This window comes from Lepidothrix coronata, unplaced genomic scaffold (genome assembly GCF_001604755.1).
Source record: "Lepidothrix coronata isolate B3197 unplaced genomic scaffold, Lepidothrix_coronata-1.0 Scaffold1, whole genome shotgun sequence".
Lineage (NCBI taxonomy): Eukaryota > Metazoa > Chordata > Aves > Passeriformes > Pipridae > Lepidothrix > Lepidothrix coronata.
The window spans coordinates 15,983,990-16,007,749 of NW_016690181.1; the positions used below are offsets into that span (position 1 = coordinate 15,983,990).

General features: G+C 38.3%; 1 protein-coding gene across 1 annotated transcript; it reads left to right on the forward strand.

Moving 5' to 3' along the window:
- Window positions 1–13,215: 13,215 nt before the first annotated feature.
- On the forward strand, window positions 13,216–21,915 carry PSMA1 (proteasome subunit alpha 1). The gene is made up of 10 exons (XM_017813116.1): window positions 13,216–13,318; window positions 14,275–14,319; window positions 16,613–16,714; window positions 17,217–17,320; window positions 18,141–18,229; window positions 18,479–18,549; window positions 19,385–19,514; window positions 20,172–20,251; window positions 20,964–21,068; window positions 21,563–21,915. Exons 1-10 carry the CDS (start codon window positions 13,316–13,318, stop codon window positions 21,617–21,619), a joined length of 786 nt encoding a protein of 261 aa, XP_017668605.1. The 5' UTR covers window positions 13,216–13,315; the 3' UTR covers window positions 21,620–21,915.
- Window positions 21,916–23,760: the final 1,845 nt, after the last annotated feature.

A 23,760-nucleotide genomic window follows, 5' to 3' on the forward strand; every position in this document is an offset into this window, starting at 1 on the left:
CAGGTGATATTCTTTACAAGTAAGAATAAATAGCATATTTTAGAAAATATTGCTAATCTCCTTGGTGTTGCCCAAGTAGCAAACACTAGTCTATCATAAAAAAACCCTGTCCCCCTATTGTTAACAACATGTCTGAATTGACTACCTAGGCCAAAATGCTATGGAAATTTTACAAATTCTGAATCTAGATAATTCAAGTATATTTAATTTCAGTTGATTAGATTTTATGTGCTTATTTAAAGCTAAAATGCACCCAGCACAAAGGTGTGCAAAGTAATGATGTAGAAACAATCAGCCATGCGCACCTGTTGGATCTTTCTTGCAATGAAAGAATAATAATTGACCCACAATAGCAAAAGCAACACATTTAGAAGGGTTTTTCCATTGCTTTGGAGTTTTTGGTTTTGAATTAACAAAAGCCTTAGAGGAAAGGACCTTGAAAGGGAGCAAACTGGACGCAGCAACAGATTTTAACAAAGCTGATTAGGGAAACCCAGAAGCTGACATTATGATATCTTTGCATTTATGCTCAATTAGTAATAACTAGCTGGCAATGACTAATGTTTAATATAACAAACTCAAACACTGTATCAGCAGAGAACTGTGTTTCAGTCATTAACTGAGTTATTATTTATCATGTATTTGCAATGTCATTTATACCATTCTGTAATGTTTCCTGTTGTGATTGTTTAAACTGTGGGTGACCTAATTGCCCTCTACAACTACTTGAAAGGAGGTTGTACTAGGTTTGGGTTGGCCTATTCTCCCAGGCAACTAGTGACAGGATGAGAGGACGTAGCCTCAAGCTGTGCCAGGGGAGGTTCAGATGGGACATCAGGAAGAATTTCTTCACAGAAAAGGTGATTAGACATTGGAAGGGGCTACCCAGGGAGGTGGTGGAGTCACCATCCCCAGAGGTGTTCCAGAAATGACTGGACGTGGCACTTAGTGCCATGGTCTGGTTGACAAGGTGGTGATCGGTCAAAGGTTAGACTTGGTGGTCTCACAGGTCTTTTCCAACCTAAATGATTCTGTACTTATGTAAGAATTTATGAAAGCATGGGAAAAATCTCAAGGTTTTTTTGTGACCTGAAATCTATCTAGTTCAACCTTGATGGAATTTTGATTACACTTGGAAAAAAATTTATATCAATTTCAAGTTATATGAAACACATGTATCTTATTTTCTTATAACTATTAGCATAACATGGACTACGAACTGACTTACAGAGGTTTTTATTTAGTTTACATTCAAATATTTTTTCCAGAGCAATAGACATTGCATAATAAATTTCACTGATCCAGTATTCACTAGCACTGACCTACAACAAACCGCAGTGCTACGTTTACTTGATTATTTTTTATTACTATATTACAAATGTCATCTTTACTAGAATTGGCATGTTTATTAAATATGAATATTATATTATGCCAATATATTGCTGGAGAAAAAGCAGAGTGGACAAACAGTACAATAAGTAAATGAAGTGAACATGTACCTGTATTACCCTTCATTATTGTTTACTTACTTACTGATTTGTAAAAGCTACTGGTTTGTAATCCATTTCTCTGTGACTGCTGTTAGTTACAAGGACTCTAAAATTCATAATAATTACTGTTTAGTACCAACATGTGGTTGGTAATGGTTTGAAAGTTTGTGATTCCTGGCCACTTTAGTTTTTAGTACTTAATTATTGTAAGGCTTATAGTAATGTAGTAGTTTCCTAAATGTTGGTCTCCTAGATGCATACAACCTTTGGGATTTAAAACACTGCACACTGTTTTCATTAACTGATGTATTAAAATTACAAAAAAGCTACCTACCAGGAGGTTATCCAGATACCAAAGACACTGAGTGACACACTTCAGCTGAAGTTACTTACGTCATGTACTCAAACTGTTAATTCTGAGGCACTTCTATATTAAAAAGTGAACATCAGGTGTCAGTTGGTATTGTTGAAGTTGGATTTATACAAGATTTTATGACCTTCAGTTTTGGCCTTGATTTCTTACTGTGAAGTTACTTAAATAGCTCTGATCACTAAAATATTACAGACTTGGCATGTTTGCTTCCATTAGTGTTGAAAGTGAAGAATATATCTGTTACATATAAATTTAGTTTTGCTTTTGTTTATTGTTGTCTCCCCTTCTCATGAGTGATGAGTTTTTCATGCAAGTTCTGAAAGGACTAGAGGGAAGAAGGGAAACAGCATTCCACTTTTAAGGAAAAGTTTACTTAAATTATCAGTGCCTTCTGATATATTAGGGTGAAAAAGATCACAGTTTTCTAGGCTCAATTTATATACATCATACTTTAGGAATTGTTAAAAGGTACATGGGGCAGTTGTAGTATTAATTGAAATCCTGGAATGTATCCTATCTAGTTACCTGCCCAGCCATGTCTCCTACACAAATAGGTTTGTACCAAATCTAATGGTGGAATTAACATCTTTCTGAACAGAAAAACGTTGAATTGCTGTAAAATATATTAATCTGGCATGTAAATTAAAATAACTAAGTAACTTTCAGGTTTTGAGTTGAAAGGCCTGGTTCGTTACATTGCCTGGCCAAGTAAAAAGGCCTTAGGGAGGATAGGCAGGAGTGCTGCTTTAGTACATATATTTTTTAATACCAAGGCTTTAGACAATAATGATCTATAAACATGCTTCTGAGACATCTAGCTAAAGCCCTTTGGTTTTATTGTAGATACAGGAATATATTGAATTGGGACATAACCGAAATGAGTATATAATAGATTATTTTACATATGTAAGGTAACAAGATTGCCAGGGCAATATGTACATTTTTTTTCTGTTTGTGTTAACCTGAAACACAGACAAATTATATTTATAAATGGACATGATGTTTTAGAAGACGTTTGTGAAGTCAGGCCAAGATTTTCAAGTTACTTGAAAAGTTTGTATTAAGTGACACAATGACCTTCAGAAGTTTAACTTACGTGAACCACAACCAATAGAACGGGGTACTTTCCATGTGTTGTTAATTGCTTAATCACCTAACATAGTTCACAAATGAAAGTGTAAAATTTTTAGATATGGAATGCAAACAATATGTTCCAAGAATCAAAAGTTGTTTCTTCTGATAAGAAATCTATCATCTGTTTTTCTTCCTTCTCTACATTTTTTCCCTTTTTCACCTTGTTTTTCCATAGAGTCAGACTATGGGAACTCTAAGAAAGCTTCCTTGATGATTAATAGTAAGCCAAGCATGCTTTGTTTGAATTAGGCAAGGATTCTGTATTCTCTTTTCAGCTGATCTATACTTCCTTTTTCCCTTAGAGCATTATCTGTACCTAGTGCTATAAGCCAGATAATCTCATTGATGGCAGCAGAGCGTGCACAAGTATCAGCCCCCTGCATAATGACAATGGGACAATAAGCACAGACCTCTTTCTGCTCAATTGTTCTTAAATGTTGACTGAAAATGATTCCTTGTTTCATACAGCACCTGTGGTTGTGGAATTCTGACTCCCAACCTTGAAACTTTTTCATTTTTTTTACAGCTGAGAGGGGGTTAGCTGCTGCTGGCATTTTTAGTCTACTTTGTTTAGGTTCTTCTTTGGGGTTTTGAGAAGTCTATTGATCTTGGCAATTGTTTCATCATTTCAGACAATCATTCCCATTGCATTGATAGCCAGTATTCCTGAGCAACTTTCTCTTCATACCCACTGAGATCATTAGCACCAGCTTCAGGAGCATTTGTTAATTAGGCTTTTGGGTTCTTAAGGATGAAGTATCATCAAAATAGCTTACTATCCCACCAACAAACTAAAGAATTGCTTTTGAGCATTCTGTTTCAGTCAGAATGGGAAAGAGCAGTACTCCAGACAAAGACAAAACCCCGTACCTGGGACCCTCTGATTCCCGAATAAGACCTTAGTAGTGGGCGAGCTCCATGACCATTGTGGCAGCTGGAGAAGCTTGTCAGACCTGCAGCATCATGTTACCTGTTTTCCAGAGCCCTGACACAAACTATTGCCATATTACCATGTACTTTAAGAAAAGATCTCCCTGTGGTCAACATATTCACCTCCGCTCACTGCATCATAAGTACTTTCCAAGGCTACTTTTCTGAGAACTCATGACTGACTTGTGCTCCATAAAAGACCAGACTTTTCAGCCTCGTTTCAGTTCCACATTAGGAACTACCTTGTGTGCTTCTCAAACTGTATCCAGAAGGTCTTTGACCATCTGGTGACCTTTATCAGATTACTGTCTAAAGATTTTTGCCAGAAGTTTGACACTCCAATTATTGAGGGTCATATATCATCTAGAACAATCCTGCAAGCCTCACTTGACACAGCAGGGACAGCAGTCTGTGGTTTCAACCCCTTCTTATTTTTTAGGCAATTTTCTTGGGTTTTGTGTTTCCAGGGAGAATAAAGCAATTATAAAGAAAAAGATTCCTTAGCATCCTTTCCAAAGAAGCTTTATGGCCCACAAAGGGGTGTGACCTGGGACATCATACCAGAAGTAAGCAGAAGTGGTAGGAAATAACTTACACTTCTACTAGTTGTTTAGTGATGTTTTGCCCTTATTTTAAAATATGGACTTTTTCATGGATGAGCCTGAGCAACATTGTTATTAAAATGTTCTTCTAACTACCCATTCTCCCAGGTCTTTGTAAGAGATGTTTGCTTTCTTGGCTAGAAGTTGTGTCTGGGTGACTCGAGATCGGAAGAAGGTATGCTGTCCACTCCAGAAGTAAATATATCAGGTATCAGACACTCCTGAAATCTGCCTGGTTCTTGAATGAGCTGGAAAACAGATTAGGTCATTCAAGCATCCATATTACATGCAGGGAGCCCATGTTGATGTACTTGAGACTTTTCTGCAGGAATGTGGTTAACCAAGTCTCATTCTTCCCGTGGATGTGAATAGGAAATGTCAGTCTTTTTACTACTGAACGGATTCCAAACTCTTTTGTAATCATCATTAAAGATGACAAATGCATTCATGTCCCTTTTTTTTTTTTTTTTTTTTACTGCCCAGAGAGTTTTTTTCCCCCTTCAGAGAAATACCCTAATTAATAGAAGAACAAACAGTAGACTTAATTTTCCATGTGACACACGGCAAAGCCTATTTTCTTTTCCTTGTCCTCATTGTCTGGACTTCTGCTCTATTTCCTGGATGGCACTGGGTTCCTCTCACAGCTCAACCTATTTGACTGCTTTTTCAGCACTGTACTTCCAGGTTAGTACCTTCTTTGGGTTTTTTTTTGATACTATAGTAATTGCATCTTGAAGGGTTTGATAATATTTTTTTCACCTTTATCTACCAGTTTTCAAGTAGGTTTTGAATATTATAGTTGTTTTCTCTGTTTCTGAACACTTTTGAGTGGTCAGAAATGATAATTGAGCTTTGAAGTGTTTGTGAACATTCATCACAGGTCCTTCATAACTTAGGTTAATCTTGGAAAGAGTATACATTAAGACAGAAAAAGTATGGAAGAACACATGTAAAGCTAGATATACATTAAAACTGAGATACATTTTATGAAATTCACATTCGCTTCACTTTGCAGAAGTGGTTGTATAATGAGTTCATCCATGGCTAGAAACCAGAGAAAGTTGGGCAATTTGATACCAGTGCTCAAAAGTCTCTTAAAGGAGAGGTAAATCCCTCCTCTGCCATGAAGTATTGCTGTCATTTTACTTGTAAACTACTGTAGCAAAATGTTGTATTATTAAAAAACTTTGCAAAAATACAAAAGTGCATAATGACGTTGTTACACTGCCAATTCCTGTTATAGTTTTAAATTTCTTTTCTTCTTTGTGGCTAACCAAATTTGGGCCAAAACCCAGAAGACCATTCACAAATATGTTGCTGGAGGGGGCTACTCAGTATCTAGAGTAATCCTTAAAATTCACGAGGCAAATGCTATGGTATGAAATTTGAAGATATAATCACATAACCACCAGCTTTCAATAAAAGCAGAAATCAAATACAATTTATACACCTTCTTAATTTGATTTAAATTTGACAATACCCACTACGTGTTCAAGATCTAAGTAAAACTGAGGCTACACTGAAGTCAGTTAAAAAAAAATCATTGATAATGTCGTAAAGATTATTACTCAGAAACTGGATTTTAAAACTCAGGTTGAATATATTCTGAAGGAATGTTTAATGAATCTGATTTGCATTAGAAATATATACTGATGCCACTTTACTAAAAGCTATACTATGAAAGGGAAAGCCATATACTCAGATGAGGCTTGGTAATTATTGATAGGGAAGCAGCATCACGGAATACTTCAAATTACACTGCATAAGTGATTTTTTGGATAAGATCCTAAACAAATTAACTTAATGTTTTGCTTTAGTGGTAAGAAGAGTATTTTTGTCTGAAGCTAATCTAGATAACATTTGCTAAGTGTTGTGTAAAGTTAATAGTGAGAATACAGAATTTGATAAAAGGAACATTCTGTTTGAGAGTAACTTATTTTGTAACTTTCAGCCATGTGATTTTACACAATATTAAAAGAAATACAAATCCATCCATATTCGCTGCTCACTGGGAGACAAGAAGGTACCCAGAGCTTTCTGGTAATTGTATTGCCTTAATGCATTTCAAATTGCACAACAAAAATGGATAGTCTCTGCCACTGGTCACTTCAAAATCCTAAGGTACATATTCAGTTTCCAACCTGGAAAATATCGTCCTGTGTTTATTAAATATTAGAACACAGTTGAAAGGGTCTATACAAATGCAGAAATAATCTTCTGATTTCACAGTCTGTTCTTTTTTTTTTTTCTTTTAAATTTCCCTATTTCAAGTATGAAATCTTCCGTTTGGTAATAGCTTTTGTCTGAAGAATTATTATTCCCAGTCATTTAACGACGTGATAAACACATCTTTAAAATATTTTGGTACCACAGAATCTCTCGTGAACGAGACATCTGTAGTCACAAATCTATTTGATACATACTTCTTAAAATCAAAACCAGATGTGCAGATGTGTGACCGTATATTGATATGCTAATTACTAAGGCAGAGGTTTTTAGATACTCACTAGCTGGATTCAAGGCAGGGTTATACCGAGGTGGTCTGGAATTAATTTAGAGCCCTTCAGGCCCGTCTTTTCCTAGACCAGGCGTAGGAGCCAAGGGTTGCGTCAAATACTCTGGATTTAGAATTATCCTTAGATCAATGGGATTTGTTCATAATTTAAGCATGTATGATGCAGTGTCTGAGCTCCGTGATCCGTCAGAACGATCGCAGACAATGGACGCTGCAGTGCCAGGAGTTCTCTCACATTTGTCAGGACAGGCTTAGGTTTCTGCTTGCATTGTTGTTAGTTTAGGAATACATGCAATAAATATGGCAGTGCCAAATAAAATTTGTACTGTGAAAACAAGGATGTGCATGACAGCAAAGCTGTTAAAATCCATGTAGCAAAATTAGAAGCTTGGCAAACAGGAAAAAAAAAAGAACTAGCTGATGACAGCAAGACTTTTTAAGACTAAAGCCTACTCAAACATCTATTTTTCCTGCTTATTAATTCTGTATTGTAGTCTTTCCAAATCAAAAACTGAATCCATGTTAAGAATAGGCTGAGGCACTTTTTGAAAAGTGTGGTCTAAAAATACCAGAACTGTTGCCTAAACAGTAATTGACTATTACAATAAGTTTAACTCTCCCATAGAACTTGAAAATGCCTGTAAAGAGAAGTGTCACATAAATCCTTAATGTTTTGCCATGAATAGTAAGTAATTTCCAGGGCCTTTTCTCTCCTTTTTTTTTTTTCTTTTAGTTTAATATCCTCTGGCAAATCTGTTTCTGTATATGAATGTATTTCCATTTTTCAAGCAGAAACTTTTGGCAAAAACATTGAGAACATTTTACTGCGTAATCTACATATAAGCAGTCATTGTAAAATATTTATGGAACATAAATACATTACTAAGAAGGTAATACTTTGTCTAGCCATTAATTTAATATGACAATAATATCTGCCATAAGGAAATGGGATCCATTAGTGGTCTCACGGCTTACAAAGGCCTTATTTCTGTGCCACTCTGTTATTTTCTATCTGTGCTGACAACTACACTTAACTGCTTCATAGGCAGAAATTTTGAAAAATTTCATTACTAACATTGCTGATATAGTATTTATTCATGAATCTGTGCATCATTCATGGTTGTCTGTCTCAAAATGTTACATATCCACTGCTGAAGGTTTGATGACACTTTGGTTTTAATTCAGTTATACTCAGTCAAAAATAATTACAACAGTATGAACCAACAGAGCAATTAATATATTTGAAAGAGCTTATGGAGCTATATGTACACTAAAATGGATCTTTTGTCCTCAGTAACTTAATAACTGCCATTCTTTTTCATTGAAATAAAAAGCTTAACAGATTTTCCTATAACTGCAATAATATATTTCATAATTCTCCATAAATTATGATAATAGTTCTTCAGTTATATTTTGATGACTCAGACAATACTATGTACACTGTTTAAACCATAACTTCTAGGCTAGCAAGCAATTTACAGCTCAAAATATATTTTTCTTGTACAGTAAAATTATTTTTTACGGAAACCCTTCCTCCGAGTGAAGAAATAAATTTCAGGTCCAAGAAATAACTAGCAATAATAGCCACGTAAATTTATCTATAAATACATTTTTGTTTTATTCAAACAAGAACTTAAAAACTATTTCCATGACCAGGACATGCTACAACAGCTCTACTGTGTTGAACTTTGTGCCCCTTGTTTGTTCCAGGGCTGGACAGAAAGAGCCAGAACCTTTTCCGCAGTTCTCTTTCCACAGGGATTATTTTAGCCTGCTTTCAGCATTGCCTGGTCTTTGCCAGCCAGCTCTGATGATCAAGCAAGGTTAGTTGCCCTGTAGGCCTGTCCTGAAAAGGTCAAGTGACGTCAGTTCACAAAAGCTATGGCTTAAAAAAAATTAGGAATAGACTTTAAAATGTACTTAGTTAACATTTTTCCGGACAAAATATTCCAGTGGTTTTAACTGGTCAGTAGTTTAAAAATGGTAAAAAATGCCTTTGACAATCTGAATACAAGGCTGTCACGGAGAAAAAAAATGTCTGCACCTCCACAGAAGTACCAGCAAAAGAATAGGAAAGAAATCTGGCATAATTTAGAGAGAGAGGTTGTTTTTTCCTATTTACAGTACTAAATACAAAATGACAGATTTTTTTACTTTGTGAGAACTTCTGAGATCATCTTTAAATGATTCTAAAGACAAGTACGTACATTTATAGCAGCTGTCAAATTTTTATTCTTAGCCTTAATGTAGTCGATGAGAATGTCATAAAATATGACGTGTCATACGCAAAGGCTTACAATCAAGTAGTCTTTTTATTAATGAAGTAAACTTATTACCTGTATTAAATCCAAATATGGACTGTTCACATTGACGAGGGAGGAAGACAATTCTCAGAATAACTTAGTCAAAATGTTCAGTCCTGAATGCATTATGACAGCAGTGCTATTTGTGGGTAACCACTTGTCCATCTGACAGGAGTGGCTCCCTGATCTCTCCGGGATCTATCCTTTCCCTTCTCCGAGGGGATGCAGACACTGCCTTCATTTAATCTGTCTCTTACTCTAGCACAAAAGGTTTCTTTCTTCATCTTTTGCAGTCTGCTGTGCCCAAGAAGCACAACACGCAGCCCTGGGAGTGCTACCAAGGACCTCAGTGTGGCCAACCTTTTACCAAAAACTCCACATAACTGCAGGAGCGTAGCACACAGCAGTTAATGCAGGCTGACGGTGAGTGGCATCCCGAAAGGGGACTTGGTGGAATGTTGTTTCCTCTAGTGAATCAGCAGGAGAGGAGACATAATGGCCTTTCCTTTCAGTTGCTGTACATCAATCTCTGCAGAGCAATGCCTGTCATCACTCAGATGTCAGATGCTGTTTATAACTTTGCTGGAAACATAACATGGAAAAAAATGGTATCATTAGTTTCTCTTGAGATTGTATATGCATGTTTTAGGTTAACTGCTTTCACCGCTGCACGCCGTTCAAACATTGTTTTAGCAGTATTAGTGGCTTGGAAAGTTGTTTTATCAGTTAATTTGGCCAGTTGCTCTCTTAGCACGTGAACAAAAGACCCTGATGTGTTCAGGTGCAAAGGTTTCCACAGCACAGGTATGATATGTCTCAGAAGTACCCCCTTGTCTTTGCTTGAACCTGCCGTTTTTAATGACACCAGTGCTGCAGGACAGAGAAGCATCACATCTACTCAGCACCCCGTGCCAGTTCTGATTTCACGAGTGTTAGTCACCTTTCCTTGTTTATCTGTCATTTACACTAAAGACTTCTACTCTTTACTGTCATTCTTAATATGAAGCTATTCCATAATTCGAATCCTTCTTTCTGCTTTTCCCAGTGCCTTCAGTGCTGCCACATTGTTTCAAGGTGGGAAATGAGTCACGGCCGGTGTTCAAGTCTGAATGGTGTCAGATACAGCATGGATTTATAGCACTTTTTTTCTCCTTCCTAATAATTCCTAACATTTAAACTGGCCATTGCTGAACACTGAAGATGTTTTCCTACATCTGTCAATTGTGTATTCATTGCTCTGAAGTGATCCTGATTATCAGGTTGCCAACTGTGAAACTAAAAGTGAGAAAATACTGTTTTCTCCTAACATAGATGTTTTATTTTATAAGTAGTTTATTTAAATGTGAGAGTAGTTTTAGTTTTGCTTTTCACTCCTGTAGACTTTTATATTGTGATTTCTTGTTGAAATATGTTGATTGCTGTTCACCATTCACTTTTTTCCTCTATGATTAAATTTGTATTTTTTAAATCTTCTTTTTCTATTAATTCAAACCCTCTATAGAACATATTAAGATTGGTGTTAGGACTGTTACCAAAGAAAACATCTGATGCACTTTTCTGCAGCTTTTAGTATTATAAAATTAATACCTCTGACATGGATAACGGGGATATCTTTGCAGTTGTTTAGTAATGGATCAGATAACAGCAGTGACAAAATCATTGTGAAGTTGTGACCCACGTTGCCTCATCGATGTGTCTCATAACATAGCTTGGAGAAAAGGGCATTTTAACCATCTTGGTTACTCAGCACTGCTTTTTCTGCCATGTCTACCTGTATCCCTGCAGCCTTTTGTCATGTGGATTTTTTTATCTCCTATGAAGCTGTCCAAAGCTTTCAGATCATTTCATGCTGGCCACTGTACCCCCATTAAATATAGCAAGGGTGACATTTTCTCAGGTGCAGAGGTCAACACAGTGCTTATGCATCACTTAAATTTTAGTGAGATTCTCATCTGAGGCCTTCATTCAAATTTTCTTACAACTTTGGGTGACTGACAAACCACTAACATCACTAACTTCAGTAACTGCCACATTAGGGTAAAATATACGCAAAATGCTTCCTTTCTGGTTTGATGCCTTTGTTATCTGAAAAAGAGCTACTTGATTTTTCCTTGTTGATTTTGCCTTTCTGTCATTTTGTATTTAAATATTGGTTCAAATACATCGATGGGGAATAGGCTGGGTGCTCTTTAACACCAGTGAACAGAGATGTGATCAGAAATACATTTCAAACCCTCTGGCTTTAGCCCTACCTTTAGAGGTCTCATACTGAGACTAAAGGGCAAGCAGGAGCATCCAGAAGGAAGTGAATTACTTCCTTCCACGGTAAGCATTTCCCCTTTCTAGAGATTATTCCTGCTTCTGACATCCTCTTGTGCTGCTGCCTTGGGAATACAGTAACAGTTGTGCTGCCTGCAGCGCTGGAGAGCAGCTGGGGCTCCATCCCATGCCACCCTTCCGGCTGCCACGTGACCTGAATCCGTTTGCTTTAGAATAAATTTTTAATAGATGGACATCTGGTTAGTTTGGTTTTGAATATGTTTGTTGTTTTTTTTTTTTCTGTGCATGTAATAAAGGGAAAAAGATTACTCTGGAAAATACTTCAGCTTTCATTTAATAAACCTACACAATAGTTCATATAGCTTCCAAAAGTTCTTCAGTTATGCAGCTATTACCAATATTCTCTGTGAAATTTCACAGATCCTGCCTTTTTAACATTAAAATCATGGCTCCTAACACCACTTGGCGTGGTTTAGTGCTCTATCAAAATTAACACGGTTTTGCCAAAATAAGAGGAAATGTCTGTCTATTGTTCTGTGGCTGTGGGCGGAGTAAACGGATCTTTAGGGAGTCCCTTATTGCTGTAGGAAGTTATTGCAGAATGGCATTGAGCACGGACTGCAGGAATATTTACTGAGGGCTCGGTGAAACTTGAAAGCTCTTCAGCTCACTTAAAACGTTTATATATCCTGTTTCGGCGCCCACCAAACAACGCCAAAGAGAGGAAGTTATTTCGGATCAAATGAACTTCTATTGTTAATCAGAAAGCTTAAAATTAATAAGCCAGATAATTTAAGTCAGTCTGTTTAGTTTGTTTTGGTTTTTTTTTTTTTAATTTTTATTTCTTAGACAACACTGTAGCCCTTTCCAGGGAAAAGAAATGAGAAAATTCTCCACTGACAGGAGAATTTTGCCTGCAGTAATCAAAAGGTTATATACACTAGTTATATATCAGTTTTATATGTATATATATAGTATATATAGTATATGTGTATATATGTGTATATATATATAAACCCAGTGTATTACTAGTTATATATATGCAATTAGTATATATTTATAAAGCTAGTATATAAATAGTTTTGCATATATTTACTAGTTATACTAGTTATACACTATTTATATAGTGTATAACTATATATATATTATATATATGTATATATATAAAACTACTATAGAACTAGTTATATATACATAAAACTACTATAGAACTAGTTATATATATATACTAGTTTTACCAGTGATATGCTAGTTCGAACTTTACTGTGACTTCACCAGCTGGACACTTGTTTTAAAGAAATAAAACCACACCAGTACAGTATTAAATACATTCTCTTTTATCTCAATACTTGGCTCTCTTGATCCCGCGGAGGAGTTCCCGTAGTGCTTTTTAACTCACTTTTCAGTTACAACTATACAAAACCACTTCACATCGTCCAGAGCGAGAGCTAAAGTACACAACTAATTTTCGCCGAGCGCTTGTAGCGCTTCTTCCTTTACGGCAAAACGACCCATTTAGAAATTTAATTAAGAAACACACGGCAGCACTTTCATAACTCACCGGTGGGGGCGCCACTGCGCATGCGCTCGCCATCGATGACTCGGAGGAGCGGCTGGCGCTGCCTGCGCGCTCCCGCCCCGCTGCCCCGTCGCTTCCAGGAGCCGCCGGTGCCGGGAGAAGCGGGAGGATGGTGAGGGACGGCGCGGTGGGGCGGGATAGCGGCATAGCGGGATAGCGGGGTGGGGAGAGGGGTAGGGACCCCCTCGGCCGGGCTGCGGGGCGGGCGCGGGGGAGGCGGGAGGGCGGGCGGGAGGAGCAGTGAGTAAGCAGTTCCCGGGCCACGCGGGGCCGCGGGCGCGGCCGGGCCTGGAAAGGAGTGTGGCTGGAGAGCGGGGCCTGCTGCGGTCCGGGGACAGATGCAGCAAGGGCCCTGTGGGGATGCGTGCAGATATCTCTGCAGGGGGCTGGAGCACCTCTCCTACGAGGAGGGACTGCGGGAGCTGGGCCTGTGCAGTCTGGAGAAGGCTGAGAGGGGATGTCAACAATACACACAAGTATCTCAAAGGCCGGTGCCAAGAGAATGGTGCCACACTCTTCAGTGGTACCCAGGGGCAGGGCGAGGAGCACTAACCGTAAACTAAAACACAAGAAGCTGCACGTCACCACAAGGAAGAACTTCTCTGCGCTGAGGGTGACAGGGCACTGGAATAGGCTGCCCAGGGAGGTCATGGAATCTCCCTCTCTGGAGACGTTCAGAACCCACCAGGACACGTTCCTGTATCACCTGCTCTAGGTGAGCCTTCCTTGGCAGGGAGGTTGGTCTGGATGATCTCCAGAGGTCCCTTCCAACCCTAACAATTTGACAAAAGGAATTGAACAGAAGGAAGAATTTTTTCGCCAGATGTTGGAATGGGCTGCCCAGGGAGGTGGTGGAGTTACTGATCCTGGAGGTGCTTAAGGGAAGACTGGATGTGATACTTTGTTGAGACGGTGGTGTTTGGTCATAGATTAGACTCAATGATCTCAGAGGTCTTATCCAAACTAATTGATGCTGTGATTCTGTGAAAACAACCAGGACTCCCCTCAGGAACACTCCTCCTGCCTGCTCATTAGTGGCACTAATGAGTTTTGTTTTCTCCATTCCAGTTTCGCAACCAGTATGACAATGATGTCACCGTGTGGAGCCCGCAGGTAAAGCCTTTATGTGCTTTGTCACTGGGTTTTTAACTCACTTCTTGGGTTTTCACCCCCTCACAGCAGCAGTATCACGGCTGTGTAGGTTGTTGTCAGGTGCCTGAAGTTCCTGCAGGCTGCTCCTGTCTCCCTTTGTAGGCTGTGGGTGTCTGGAAAGCCACTGGCACATCTCAGGACTTCTGGTGTATAAACCTGAGTGGTGCTGAAGTGGGCCCTTTCACCTCAAAGTGCTTAAGGCAGTTGCTTTCTGTGAGGTACAAAATAGATGCTGTCACCTTGGGAGTTGGACTAGATGATCCTTAAAGGTCCCTTCCAACCCAAACCATTCCATGGTTCCATGATCCATTTACAGATCTGTAATAAGAAGTTGGTAAGTGAGGTACCAAAAGCATGAAAGTAAGCTTAAATCTTCCCACTGTTAGGCCACTGCTAGGTCATTCTCTCTTTTGTCCACTAGATAATATTGGAAAGGAACTATTTAGTTTATAATTGGGAATAATTTTTTTCCGTTAATCACTTCATTCAAATTGTTCGGGAAAAAAAAAAATCAAATTGTTAGGAGTTGGTATTTTGTGCTTGAGTGAGAATATGCCACTTCTTCAAGTGGGATATAACAGCAGCTGTTTTTCTTTCTGTGCACAATTTTAACTGCCTTGTAAGCCCCTGTTTGAATGCCTGTGTCCACAGGGTAATTTGGAGCATGGAACCTGGGGTACTGACTTTTGTGGTACAAATTCACAGATCTTCATTTTGACCATTGAAGTGGTCACAAACATTCACGTTGAATGAATTCCACGTGTAAAGCTTATAACCTTGAGAGCTAGAACTTGAAAGTGGCTAAATGCCATATCATTTTGTGCTGCAGTTTGTGCTTCAATTCTGAAGTCTATGCAGATGTGTGTCCCTAGTTTCTCGTGTTGTGGACTATCAGGGAGGCTTCTTGCTGTCTCTGTAGTTAAGATTATATTGAGCTTTGCACTTGAATTTGAAATTTTCTTACCTCTGAGTCAGTTCCCCACTGTGTATTGTTACTAGAAATGTACACTCAGTGTTCTGAAACTTATGTAGGTTGTGTTGACTTGAAAATAAACTTTCTGGAATTCTAAAAGCAAGTGTCAGCTCAGGTGTTTAATGTTGCCTCTTCTCTCAGTAGGGACATTTTAAGAAGGGATACTTATGGAAAATCAGAGCCTTGGAAAATGACTCATTTCTATATTTAGCAAAACTAGAGATTTTGAATCCAAATAACAGATTTTGTTCCTATAAAGCTAGTGTATCGTTAGTTTGTGGGTTTGTACTGCTACTGAAAATCTTCATCATGTACTACTATTGTATCTGATACTTATTTTCCCTACATTGCAATGGAGAGTGTTTCATGTTTTCAATCCTATACGAGGACAACCTTGAATATTTGCCTGTTTTTTTTAGTCAATAGCATGATAGGTGTAGATGCCTTTGAACTGTTTTCATCCTTAATGACTGTGTTTCTCTGGCAGGTTCTGTATCAGAAACTTTAGTTTTAATGTTTTTCATCTTATCTGTTACTTAAAAAATTACTTTTAAAACTATAACATTCTCTTGAGACTTTTAATAGATGTGGCAAAATCATCCAGCTGTGGGCTGTGCTTGCAGGGCAGCTCTACCCTGTCTGTCGTGGGCTGGAGGGCAGAAAATGAGACACTTTGCCCTCAGTGGTGCCATTAAATGGACATTGTCACATTTTCCTACAAAGCTTCTGGACACCTCTGCAGAACTTGTGGGGACTTGATTTCCTTTGAGACCTCTACTCCTCTTTCAGACTTCACTGCAGTTGGCCAATAACTTGTTCAGAAGTTATTGGGGAATGGATGGTGAGACACAACAATTACGTAAGACTCGTTTCTTCAGGAAACTCGATTAAAAGTTAAGTGTCCAACTTCAGCTGGAAGTTCTGTCTTTGAATCACATCGGGTCAAATACTGATTCCTCTAAAGACAGTGACAAAAGTCTCGTGATTTTTATGTCGAGATTAGTGTCAAGATTCTAGTGTCAAGGTTATTCACCCTTTCTTTTTAGTTTTCCCGTTCCTTTGTGTGCAGTAGTGAGTGACCTAGAGATGGCCTGGTTTCCGTGGGTTAGTGGTGAGGCGTTGCAGAAGATAATGGTGGAGATCTGTTGGTTGTAGGTTTAAACTGTGATGCAGAAAGTGCCCCTGTTGGGGTGGGGAATCAAAGGTCTGAGAGTCCAAACCCGTTGAAAGTTGATTCAGAGGATTAACTTGAGAATGATCACCTTTGATTTGTTTTTGTAGGGCCGAATTCATCAAATAGAATATGCCATGGAAGCCGTGAAACAAGGCTCAGCTACGGTGGGGCTGAAGTCCAAAACACACGCTGTTCTGGTAGCTCTCAAGGTAACTTCAAAACTGTGTTCTTGGGACAGTAATGTTGGTAGAAAAGTTTTGAGTTGGCAGATTAGCTTTGTGCAGTCAGAACTTCTATGTGTAATGTAAATACAATTCCAGTTTCCTTTTGCTTGAGTACCAGTATAGAACTGAAATATTTTCAATACCCATGCAAAGCAGATTTTCACAAGTTGGTGAAGGAAATGAATGGAAGATTTTTTTCCCTTTAAAAGATGGTATCCTCTTTTTCTTTTCATTAGTTATTAAGTAGTAAATATATTCCTTTCTTTTCCCAAAGCTTGAGTGAGTGTCTGTTTTTTCTTCCATTCTGACAGGTTCCTACTGAAGTGAAATTAGGTTTATCTTGTCTTTTGTTGCAAGTTTATAAATTTAATTTTTTTTTCATTGTTTTGTGATCATATTCAGTTCTTGCTATAAATGTTAGCAGATTTCTCCACAGTGCTTGACAGACTGTTCAGTTTGCCACACAGCTTTCTCCTTTTATGCATAGAGAGCACAGTCTGAGCTGGCAGCTCATCAGAAAAAAATCCTGTACGTTGACAACCATATTGGTATCTCAATTGCGGGACTTACTGCTGATGCAAGACTCTTGTGGTGAGTATCCTGGTTGTTGACATAACACAGTTCTGCAATAACGAGTGAAAGTTCATTCAGACTATTGCAAATGAGATTTTCTGCTTGGCTAAGGATTAGTCTTGAGCTGCTGCTTTGTTGTACTATGCCAAAGACCTCAGCGTGAAATTCTGGCAGATTTTTAACTGGTTGGCAGAAATCTCATTTGTTTGGCCCAAAATTTTGCTCCTTGGTTTTATTGCTAGTGAGACAGTCCTGTCTGGTTTCCTCAGCGTGATGGGGTTGCCAAGCAGTCTGAGAAAGTACATCACTTCTTTCCCTCTGGCAGCTGCTTCTGTGTACACACACTTTAAAAAGTTACCGAACACACAGAGTGCTGTATGTGTGGGCTTCAGAGGGGCTTGCTTTTACCTGCTGGCCACAGAGTTTGATCAGGTGAGGTAAATGTACACGGAAGGAGGAGTGTTCCTCAGTTTGAAAGGACAAAGAAGGGGTAGGAAGACTTTCTAAAATAAATTTTAATTGCCATAATGTTACAAAGCAATGTTACCATTTGACTGTGGGTTTTTTCCATCTGTTGTCTGCGTGAACTTCTACCTTCTTTGCATTTGTCTGGCTGAAATACTTTTATACTCTTTTCAAACCTGTGGTCAACTTTCTAAATAACAATTATAGGTCATGGTGAAATGAAATTATGTAAAGCCCTTGACCCTTTTTCCCAACAAACAGAGCTGAAACAAAAATGTTTACCTTAACAGACAAGTGTTAAGACAAAACTTCATTGTGTCTTTGATCTATGCATTGGTTTAATTTTTTTTTTTTTTTATTTTTTGCTTTCTAGCAATTTCATGCGTCAGGAGTGTTTGGATTCTAGGTTTGTGTTTGATAGACCTCTTCCAGTTTCTCGCCTAGTGTCACTAATTGGAAGCAGTATCCTTTTTTTTACACTTGCAATACTTTCGTAGCTTTTTGCTTGTTCATAAAGTGATTTTCATATGTCACAGCTTAAAACTCAACTTGGAAAATCTGATTGGAAAGTTCTTCTTCATTCACACTGCTCATGTATTCATTCAGAGAATATCCCATAAGGATGCACTTGGGTGCATCTCTGTTTGGCTTAGGAAAATGTTCTGGGTGATGAACATGTAATTTTGAGACTGTTTCCTTAGCTTACTTCAGAAACCCAGATCCCGACGCAGCGTTACGGCAGGAGGCCGTATGGTGTGGGACTGCTCATCGCAGGCTACGACGTGAGTAAGCTGCTCTGGTCCCCAGTGATCTGCAAGAAAATGTGATTAGTGAAACTTTGTACAACAAGTAGATGTTAAGAGGGAAAGACGGAAGAGGCAAGCTCATCAAAATTCTCAGAATAAGGAAATAATTGTCTGTATCTTAGCCTAAAACACAGCTTTTAGAAGTGTTAATTAATACCTACATTTATTAGGTATTTTAAGGTGCTATATGAGATACTGCAAAAATCAGGGTTTTTTTCTGTAAATGTTTTGCTGTTGATTTGGGATGTTTACGAACTATTACTCTGAACACTTCCTATTAAAAAATGGATGTGGAAATCATCACTGGCCTCTCTCTTACTCGTTTAGCAGCAAGAGTTTGCACATGCAGGATCTCTGCCCTCAAGATTCTTGACATTTTGAATGGCATGGTTTAGTCTACAGCCAGTTTTTACTTTTGTGCAGATAAGACAGAATGTGTTTAAAAAACCTGCTGCAAGCCATGAAGTAGGAAGCTTATATACGTAAGCACAGTGTAGAAGAGAGAAAGAAATGTTTTTTGTGCCAGCCATCCTGTCTGCATAAAAGCTCCATCTTAATGAAGTATGGAGAAAGAGTTGGTTTTGGTTTTTTTTATTTATTGGTGGGGGTTTTTTTAGAATAAGTTTTGAAGGAGTTGTGTAAGAACAGCGATGTGATCAGCAATATAAAATATGTTTCTGTGTGTACATGCAGGCCGTGCGATACACCTGAAGCAAAACTCTTTCAGAAAATCTCGTGTTCAAGCAGCAGACTTGGTATGAATTTATACATTTGTTTCACATTCTGTTGGGTTTTTTCTCTCTCTTTGTAGGATATGGGCCCTCACATCTTCCAGACTTGTCCCTCTGCAAACTATTTTGACTGCAAAGCAATGTCCATTGGTGCTCGTTCACAATCGGCACGGACTTACTTGGAGAGGCACATGACTGAGTTCACTGACTGTGAGTAGTGGAACCCTCTCTAGCTTTCATCAACTCTGCAGTTTATTTTCTGCTACTGCTCCATTCTTTTGCATTTAGTGAGATGAAGATAAATTTTGGGAGACAAGTCCGGCATAACAGTAAATCTGCGTGAGAATGTTACAGATTTTCATGTCTTAACACGTGGATGCTTTTATTGCATCTAGTGAAAAGAGAAGCTGTGCTCAGGAAGGCAGGGAAAAAAGTGAAAGGCCTCTGCCCTGTTTAACTCAGGGGAAGTGTAATTCTTTCCATAGCAGTGTATGTCAGTGCAAGTATTTAGGTGGTGCATTTAAAGTGTTGAATTTATTTTTGTATGGAATGATGAGGAGGAGCCTATTGAATAGCTTCTTGGGGGGGAAAAAAATCAAAGCTGGAATATCAATGCAGTGGAGGCACTGGAGGCAAGGCAAGTGTCAAAACCAGATGCACTTGACCTCAAATATAGGGGAGGGATGGTTTCTCAAGGAATGCTATTATAACCAACTCTGTGCTCAGTACCACAAGGGAGAGGAGCTCTGGAAGACAAGTTAGCCCAGCTGATTTTATAGTTCTCAAATAGGAATAGGAAGAAGGTGAAATGAATGTCCAGAGATAATACCATATAGTCCATAACTGTCTTTCTGATTCCATTTTAAGGCAATCTAAATGAGCTAGTTAAACATGGACTGCGTGCCCTGAGAGAGACTCTTCCTGCTGAACAGGATCTGACCACCAAGGTAAGTTCTAGGTTTTAGGTTTTCTTAAGGAATTTTACTGCCATTGTTACTAGAAATTACTGGGACACAATTCTTGTGAAGTTTGTCTGACAAAGCACTGAAACTTGAAAGCTGAATAGTGGTAGATAATATAATCTCCATTTAATGTCACTAGTTTATCTACCATTTCTTAATTATCTCAGACTTAAGTTTCTTAACAAAAATGATGCTTTCACTAAATAAGACATTATTTCTCTGGATGCTTCATTCTGTTTTAAGCTTTGATCAGTGTTAATAAACATTATATGCAACTAGAATCACAGCCTTGCTTTGTGAACACAGTCAGTCATTCACTGGGAGGTGAGGGAAGGTAGTGCATCAACAGTTGGTTGAGTATCCAGCATCAGAAAGGTGTACAAATTTCTGACAGTGAATTGAGGAACTGTTGAACGAGACAATTCTAAGGATATCCATTAGTTGGTGTTCTGCTTGTGGCCCTTTTCCATCACCTTGTTTTTTAGAACTCTTAAACTACTGAAAATGCAAAATGAGATTAAAATAAGGGGTTTTGAGAAATTGTGTGTATTCAAAGGAAAACTAAATGAAAGAAGTTGAAACCCTTGAATGATTTTTACTTGCACGATTTTGATGATAGCTTTTGTAAGTGAAAGCTTACAAAAAAGGTTAATTGCAGAAAAACACTTCTCCCTGCTTTCAAAACTTTGTTTGACAGAATGTTTCCATTGGAATTGTGGGCAAAGACATGGAGTTTACCATCTATGACGATGACGACGTAGCGCCATTCCTGGAAGGTCTTGAGGAGAGACCACAGAGAAAGGTGTGTGCCTTGGATATAAATGAATAGGCTTTGTTGAAAGATGACATTTAGATATGATCTATTATATTTAAAATAAATTTAACTCTACTACTCTAGTGGAGTTTTAGAAAGGCAGTTTTTAAAATTTGAAGTTACCATATGAACAGTGTATAATCTCAGCTGGAAACTTGGCGGCTTTTTAAATCAGTTTATGCTGAATTTATGCCAGGCTGTTCCAATGTCGTCTTCTTTCCTCAACTTTTATCAAGTACAAGTTTTCCCTGTTTTGCAACAGAAGTGGCTGCTTATGTTTCTCATGCCCTTCACATGATGCCTCCATAGTCTCCTAATTACCAGCTCTGTCCTGCTCATGCTTAATTTGGGTAACACTGCTTTTTAAGCTGTTTGCTGACATGAGCAGCATTTGCCACTTGTGATGCTCAAATCAGGATAAAGCTGGTTTGTCAAGTGTTGTCTTCTGCCTTCCTAAAATATTTGGTTTTCCTCTCTTTTAGCCGGTTCCGCCTGTAGAAGAAACTGTGGAAAAGGCTGAGGAGCCAATGGAGCACTAGTTGGTGGATGAGTTCCTCTGTGTTAATGTGTAATAATACAGGAACATTTATCCATTTGCTGGTAACTTTATCCTCACCTGTATACATTTTCTGACGCTACATTCTGAAGATTGCTCTTAAAGACACCAACCCACCTATCCTTAAAAGGTAGACAGGAGGTCATACTTGGGTGTAACTGCTTGGACAAGAAAGGTGTAATCATTTTCTAAATAGTACATGATACTGTTTTTTAAAGAAAAGATACTGTCTTTAACTCATAAGGACAAGTGGAAATAAATCACTTTCTTGGACTCTGCTGTGGGTTTGTTTTTATTTTAATCTGAACAAACAGCAATTAAAATACTTGTGTCATATCAAGATGCCATCATGTGTCTGACCACTTATCAGAGTGAGTGTTTACTTGCTGTACAGAGATGTGGTGCTCTTGAAAACTGTTGAAGTGAGAGGACCTTAAAATGCCTAAAAAACTGTAAAATAGTTGTGGAACAAACAGGAGATGGCATGTTTCCCTGTGTCAGCTTGCCTCAAACTGAACATGAAAAGACATTTGTGATTGTGAGTGTTAACCAGGAACGTTGCAGGCTGAAGAAGTGTGAAGCTGCCAACCAGGTTTTGTTTGGTTTTTTTCTGGGGGGGCTGACTTAGACAACCCCAGCTCATTTGGAACTGTTCCTTTAGCTCCATCAGCCAGCCAAGGGCAGCAAAGGGCTTTTAGCTCACTGAGGGCTGAGACTGAAGTAACAAGAAAGCACAAGAAATTCCCATTTCAGGTCCCCCGAGCTGTGGAATCTCTGCATTCCTGCTGAGTGAACAGGTCTCTGGGGTTTTGTCCCTTCACCTTGTTCTGCACCTGGTGCTGTTTGGATTTAAGCTGAGTGCCACAAAATTTGAGTCTAACAGTGTCTTCCTCGGAGAATCCCAGAGAGTTGGTGCTTCCTGGGTACAAAATAGGTGCAACGCCATATTTTAAGTAAAATGAGCTCAGTGTTATTTTTTTCATTTTCCATGTCAGAAATATAATTATTCTCGCTAATGATTGCACTGAAAATTACAAGAAACAGCTTTTTGGGGTGGACCCACATAGGGACCTTATAGCCTGCTCACTGTGTTTTAAAAAAAAAAAGTTGCATCTTGTTTAGTTAATAAATATAAATTAATAAAAATTAATAAAGCATGGTGCTGTTTTGAACAGGCTTTAAATACTGTCTTGAATCCATGTAAATAGTTCAGTCACGAAAACAGCTAAATAATGTCAGGGCTGTGTGTTTGGTTTTTAAGCACTGGATAAAACTGCTTTTATTTTTTCTAAATTTATTTTTATTCTAGTTTTCCTTTATTATTCTTCTATTTTCCCCCATTATTTTTCTATTCATTTTCCCCTTTATTAATTTTTCTCCTCCTTACTCATTTTTTTCACCTCCCTTATTCATTTTTTCCCTCCCTTATTCATTTCCCCTCCCTTAATTACTTTTTTCACCATTATTTATTTTTTCCCCTTAATATCCACTTTTCTTCCCCTTGGGTTTTTTTTCCACTTGGGTGTTTTTCCCCCCTGTTTTTCCCCCCCTTATTTATTTCCCCTATCTGTTTTTCCAATTACTTAGTTGCTTTCCCTAATTATTTACTTTCCTCAGTTATTTGTTTTCCTAATTATTTATTTCCCCTATATATTTTCCCCAATTATTTATTTATTTCCCCTATCTATTTTCCCAATTCTTTATATTCCCCGATTATTTATTTTCTTCAATTATCTATTTTCCTCCATTATTTGTTTTCCCAATTATTTCCCCTATATCTTTTCCCAAATTATTGATTTTGCCCAATTCTGTATTTCCCCCGTTATTTATTTCCCCTATATATTCCCCAATTATTTATTTTCCCCGATTATTTGTTTTCCCCGATTGGTTCCCGCAATTATTTATTTTCCCAATCGCTTACTTAGTTTCCACCTTATTTATTTTTTCCCCTTACTATTTCCCACTCTCCCTTTTTTTTTCCCCCCTCTTATTATTTAATCGCTTTCCCCTTATTTACATAACTATTTCCCCCTTATTTGTTTATCCGCGCGGGGTTTTTAACCTCAATTTTAGCTGCTGTTTTCGGGTGTCCCGGCAGACCCTCGCGCCGCGCGGGGGGAAATC

Bases quoted from the DNA above. Each gene is read 5' to 3' on its own strand.
- PSMA1 (XM_017813116.1), top strand. The intron at 16,715-17,216 runs GTAACTTCAAAA...TTTTATGCATAG, and splicing joins CTGTTCTGGTAGCTCTCAAG to AGAGCACAGTCTGAGCTGGC. The intron at 19,515-20,171 runs GTGAGTAGTGGA...TTCCATTTTAAG, and splicing joins CATGACTGAGTTCACTGACT to GCAATCTAAATGAGCTAGTT.